The 6,420-nt window shown below is 38.3% G+C and overlaps 1 protein-coding gene across 1 annotated transcript in view; it reads left to right on the forward strand.

Moving 5' to 3' along the window:
* The window catches only part of UBA6 (ubiquitin like modifier activating enzyme 6), a 33,352-nt gene extending 29,183 nt beyond the window's left edge, over positions 1-4,169 (forward strand). Inside the window, 4 exon segments of the mRNA XM_033060306.2 lie at positions 218-345; positions 1,140-1,227; positions 1,597-1,691; positions 3,884-4,169. Of these exon segments, the coding sequence (XP_032916197.1) occupies positions 218-345; positions 1,140-1,227; positions 1,597-1,691; positions 3,884-4,019 (447 nt within the window). The 3' untranslated portion in view covers positions 4,020-4,169.
* Positions 4,170-6,420: the final 2,251 nt, after the last annotated feature.

Here is a 6,420-nt window from a genome sequence, read left to right on the forward strand (position 1 = left end):
GTACAACATTAAGAACAGTTTTGAATATTTTAAGTATTTCCCTTGGCTGCAACAGAATTTATTTCTGTGGCATACTGGGTTGCATTTCTATGTTATTTACTCTGCTGATTGGACAAAGGCTGATCTCATTAACAACTTCCTTGGTAATTGCTGGCCTCTAAACTACACTAGAGTTGATAACACTAAAATGTAATAAGTAAATTCTAATTTACTGCAGGTTGCACTGGAACTCATCAAAGTTGTGGGTGGCTACCCAGCTGAAGCATACAAGAACTGTTTTCTGAACCTAGCCATTCCCATAATGGTCTTTACAGAAACTGCTGAAGTAAGAAGAACAGAAATCAGGTAGGAAGGACAATGGCAGAAGGGCAAGGACAATATTTGGAAAACCTACTAATTGATGCTTAGAACTTGCTGAGCCATTCCAACAAGTGTAAAGGTTGAATAGTTATTAAATCCAGATATCCACTTTAAGGTCTTATGCGCTCACATAGCAGAGCTATGATGGAAACACAGTTTGTGGCCATACTCCAGTTAAGCATTCTGGATATTCAAGGGTATTTTTTTGTTGTTTGAACTTGGAAGATGATGAATTGCTTCATCCTTGCTATCAAATTCTGCTATCCACTTACTGTATCCTGCTAGAGGTGTTAGTGATCCTTGTTATACTGCCACGGGTGTCCCGTAATGAGTTGCCCAAGAATTTCCTGTTTGGAAAATGCAGTCTATATTAATTTGTCCTAATTTTATAAGTAGTGGGTTTAAAGGCTTAGTTTGGTTTTCAGTGGAAGCTGTTACTTGTGAGACTTTAAAAATCTAGAGAAGGTAGATGTGTGGCATAGTTCTTAGGAAACATCCCAGATGTGCTTTTGCATCTTGTTCAATACAAGAGCTATTTTTCAGTAGGTCTGAAAACTCAGTAAACTTCGCTGTCAGATACCACATTTACTTAGAGGTCTTACTGTGTCTTATGCTTAGCAAGGTCAGAGGGCTGGAGAAATGGCAGCAGAGAGGGAAGAGATTTTTGCTCAAGATTAAACAGCACATAGCTAAGGAGACATGGCAGTTCATCAATACACTTTTAAAGGCAATGACTGAGTTCACATTCTAAAGTAACAACCTTTCACTTTTTAAAACAGAAATGGGATATCATTTACCATTTGGGACAGGTGGACAATTTATGGGAAAGAGGATTTTACTCTGTTGGACTTCATAAATGCTGTCAGAGTAAGTTATCTACTGTCTTGGGTTAATAGAAGATAAGAGGAAAGGAGTTTCTTATTTTGGATTGTTTAATTGTGTTTTGTTTTCTTTTTTGTTTCCATCAAGTTACTGTTCAAACCAGAATAATTTTAGTAATAACTAATTTCAGTGGGAATGTCTGTAAGTAAATGCATCCAAGCCTGTTTTCAAATTCCTTGTTAATTCAGTTGGCCCAAATGTATCTTAATAAAACTTTGTCATCATCCATGCATTAGCAGATTTTCTGGTTTGGATCCTATGGATTTGAGTAATCAGCTGTATTAGCAGCAGTAGTATCTGCTGGTTTGGGCAGCTGTTCTAGTCTTTTAACAAGTTTTAATTTGTGAATTCCAGGAGAAATATGGAATTGAACCAACGATGGTTGTCCAAGGAGTCAAAATGCTCTATGTTCCTGTGATGCCAGGCCATATTAAAAGATTAAAGTTGACGTAAGTATAAGTGGAAAATGGATTTTGGGATACATTCAAATTAATGTTCATTGCTTGTATCAAAAGGAGATGTAATACATGCATGACAGCAGTATTTTCTCTCAAAGTGGTTTCTAGCTATTAATACTTTGGGAAAAAAAAGATACTGGAAAGAAAAAAGATAATTTCTTGCTTTATGAAAAGAAAAAAAGAGACAGTGAATTACAGTAATTTCACGATTATAAGCCGCACTGACTATAAGCCGCATCTCCGGGTGTTGGCAATTTTTCATTCTTTGTGCATATATAAGCTGCACCTGATTATAAGCCGCACATTGCAATACAGAGTGTGATAAAAGGTATCTATTCTATCACCATCTGTTGAGGGTGGGGGCAGTGATCCTTATCTCCATGGGAGATGATATCTGCTAATGAGCCATCCATTGAAACCAGGCAGGGCATTGTTCTTTATCTTTTCACAACCCATCCTTCCTACAGTGAGTCATTTTCTGCTAATGGCCTATGGAGTCCCACTGTGTGACTGATAAAATTACTTCATCCCATTGGAAGTTGCTCTAGCCAGGGGAAAGAGCCCAACATTTCTTACCAAAATAAAAACAGAGGTTTTGGTACACTAAGGAAGCCCCTTTCTCCACTGGACTCCAGAGGAAAACCGGATTTCTCCACATCACCACTGGACCTCCGGAGGGAAACTGCACCTTCTACAGGACCACTGCTTCAACTGAATCACATCTGTTACTGCAAGAGGACTGCAACCATCATTTAATGGGACTGCTACCAACACCCTGCCTGATGGGGTGTCAGGTTGTACTCTGACTTTGTCAGGGTTTGGAGTTTGTTTCTTTGTAGTGCTGTATTTCTATTTTAATTTCCCTAGAAAAGAACTGTTATTCCTAATTTCTATATCTTTGCCTGAAAGCCCCTTGATTTCAAAATTACAGTAATTTGGAGAGAGGGGGTTTACATTCTCCATTTCAAAGAGAGGTTCCTGCCTTTCTCAGCAGACACCTGTCCTCCAACTAAAACAGCAACTTTTTGTTCTTTGTCCATATATAAGCCGCACCTGATTATAAGCTGGGTTCGGACCAAAATTTTAGTCAAAATGGTGCGGCTTATAATTGTGAAATTACTGTAACTTCTGTTATGAGCCAAGGAGACTTGCAAAATGCTGCCTTAACTGTTGAATACCAGAAGAAGAAAGCTAAAGAAGTGTGACAGTAATTTTTGGGGGGGAAAGAATGTATCATGGTTCAAGCAGAGCAAGAGTACTAGAACCTTTTGAAACTGGCTTAAAACTAATGCTGATATTTTGCAACTTGGCTCTGAAGGAATAATGTATTGCTTTCATAAGAATTTCTGGAAGTCTGTTCAATTATAGTAATTGCTTGAGATTCTACATCACTTTAGCCCTTTTAAAAATGATGACATTTACAAAGGCTTTGCAATGCTGCTTACAGACAGGAAATTAAGGTATTTCACCCTGGCAGTTTGGCAGGATGTAAAGGCAGGGTATTGGGTTTTGACTGAAGGTCTTTGCAAAATAACAACCAGATCTCACCCAGATTCAGTTCTGCCTTACCTCTGTGGATTGAACTACTTTAGCTCAAAAATCTGTTCCTTACAGCTGCTGTGAAGTATGTGCTAGTCAGTGCTCACAGACTTTGCTGAAGCAAGTAGATGCACTGATCAGTACTATTTCGAAGGCCTGCCAGTATGTATCAGGCAAAAAAGTATGAGCAAGCTACTTCAAACTCTCGGGGAGAAAAGAGGTGCTAAACTGTAGAGTGCCTGGCATGCTAAGATGAGAATTACAGCCCATCTCCAAAAATGTTGCTTATATTCATTCTCTTACAGCTGTATAAATAATTTTGAATAAGCAGGGTATGTAATGAAGTCAAAGTCATGGTATGAAACTGTCTTCTTGAGAATATCAGGATTTTTTTACTAGTTTCAGACTTCAATAGGCTGTGTCTGTCAGGAAAATGGAGTATGATTTGCTGAAGCTCAGGTGGAAGAACAGCTGGAGGAACAGCTTTTGAGGTGCCTTATTCTCTATTTTAATTTGGTCTCTAGTATGCTAGGCCAATACATATTACTGGCAGTGAAATTTCTCCTAGTCTGGCGCTGAATTCCCACTGCCAATCCTCCTAGTACTAGAAGGAAATTTATGAACTGTTCCTCATTTCTTTATAGGATGCAAAAGCTTGTGAAACCATCAGCTGATAAGAAGTATGTGGATTTGACAGTATCATTTGCTCCAGAGACTGATGGAGAGGAAGACTTGCCAGGACCACCAGTGAGATACTACTTTGTTCAGGAAGACAATTGATGGTAGAGACACAAAAGTCACTCATGGACCATTTGTTCTGAAAGGAGTGTGCTAATTTTCAGCTATTAAAGATGGTACTATATATTTCTTTGTGGTGAAGCCTTAATTAAATGGTGAAAATCAGTGGCTTTGCACTGAAGACAAACTGGATTTGTTTCTTCTGCTCCTGTATTCTTCAAGCCTGTTTGCTAAAAGGAGGATTGGTCACTCCATGAGATGGAATGTCCAGTAGAGTCCTTACAGTAAAGGCAAGATTTGTATTGAGGAAAGCAAGAAGAATGGTGAACCTAAGAAATGGTCCCCATGTGCAAATTAGGCAATTTGCATTTGCTTAGAGAAGAGTGCAAAAAATAGGAAAAGCACCATTTTATGGTACTCCTGGTGTTCTAAGAACATCTCAAATTTCATATGGTACTTCATTCTCAAGCAAGGATTTCATTCTTGCTATCTACATGTGAGATTTAATCTATCTGAAAGGCTTAAATGCTTAAACTCCAACTTTAAAGCAGAGGAACTGCTTTCTCGGGTGGCTGGTTAGCGGTGCTGTCATCAGTGCAGTTAACTTGTGTCAGTCTCAACATGGAAGGGGAGGGAGTGTAAATTGTCAAAACTCCCCTAAGTCCAGACATATAGAATTCTTGATTATCTGCACTAAGACTGTTCTTTGTGGAATATTGTAGAATGGAGAAAGTGCAAATCTGTTGGAGAGCCAAATTAGCACTTTCAACAATAAAACTTGGTCTTCAACAAAGAGAAGATGTGGTTGAGCCTTTCTGCCCTCACCAAATTAAAATCACTGTAGCACTTGATGATGTTAAAGGGAGGAAAAACAATTACCTCTGGATTTTTGTCACAGCAAAGTGTTACCTCAGCTGCTCCTTTTGGTACCATTTCCCTACAGCAAATTGTTGTGCTGTACACCTCTCCTCAGAACAAGTCTGAGCCGCACTGAACAGCGAGGATTTTACCCTCTGGTCAGTTACTGGGATATCTAATTATAAAATTTCTGCTTAATTGGAAATCATTATGGGCTAGTTTTGTGGTGAGGTAGAGGTGTGTTACAGAAACATCGTATTTTAACTTGTTTAAACACTGGGTACTTGAGCTAGTGGTTATGTGTTTTCTCCTCATCGTAGTAGAGCAAGGCAAGGTTAGAATAAAATCTTATAAATACATTCTCATGTGTTTCAGCTTTAGAGATGGTTATTGAATATTATGTCCTGCAGAAAAAAATGTCCGTGGCAAAAGCTCTTAACAACTTAGCTGTTTATCCTCAATCATAATTTATTAAGCTTTAGGGATGTCTTCACATTTAATTTAATGATGTCACTAATTAGTGCTAAGGATCACTTAAAGGTTTAGGTTAAGTTGAAAACACTGTCACCTCTCAGAGTTGGAGGCTGGGAAACAAATGAAACTTTGAGTAAGTATACACTTACATTAGTGTTGTGTTAACATCATGCTTATGCTTTTGAAGTAAGCAGCATTTAAAAATATTAAAGTCTCAGCACTGTTCTAGAACACCATATGACTGTCCTCAGGGTTTAAAATAAACTGTCAGATATAATTAATGCAATTTACGAATGCCAACATGTACACCTTTGAGAGCCATGTAAAAAGTCCAGGTCAAGGCTGGCAGGGATTGCAGCCAGAATTTACAGATACGGCTGTATCTTTATGCTGTTCTTACTATGTGTGTCTGTTGGATGAATGGATGGATGCTCTGTGGATGGGTTCTGCTCAGTTAAAAAATCAGTTATGGAAAACCTAAAAATGCACAATGGCTCTAGATATTTATTAGCATACCTTTAAGAAATTTGGATATAAATTAATCTAGGCAAAATCTCACAACTAGTAACTTCAAGAGGACTTTCTGCACAAGAACTTGGTATGTCAAGTGGCTCATTGAAACTGCTGATTGTGCTTTAAACCTTTTTGAATTGATGACAGAGAGTGAAGGTGTTTATATGGAAGATTGTGGAGTGCACTGATTCAGTGTGAATTTGTGTTGGATATAGCCTGTTTCTCAATTTGTTCCTGCTTTTTATCAGAAGTCTCTGCAGATGCTCAGCATCATCACACTAAAAAGGCTATGTCAAACCAGGCAAATGAATTTTCGGATGCTGATCTTACAAATTTCCAATGTTGTCACAGTGACACCAAGCTAGAGGCTTGTAGTGTTACCTGGAATCGGAGAACTGCTTTTTCTCTTATCCTTTTTTTTTTTTTTTTTGTTCATTGCAGTGAAAGCTTGTGTTTGTCTAGGAACGTTTGATGCACAATTCCCGTAGAGCAGCTAAAGCTTGCTGTCTTCCTGCAAAAATGAAGAACTGTCTTTCCACTAGAGCACTTTGAATAGCTTTCTTTCAAAATGTTTTTCTTTGAGAGAGCAGTTGATCTG

This window comes from Catharus ustulatus, chromosome 5 (assembly GCF_009819885.2).
Source record: "Catharus ustulatus isolate bCatUst1 chromosome 5, bCatUst1.pri.v2, whole genome shotgun sequence".
Lineage (NCBI taxonomy): Eukaryota > Metazoa > Chordata > Aves > Passeriformes > Turdidae > Catharus > Catharus ustulatus.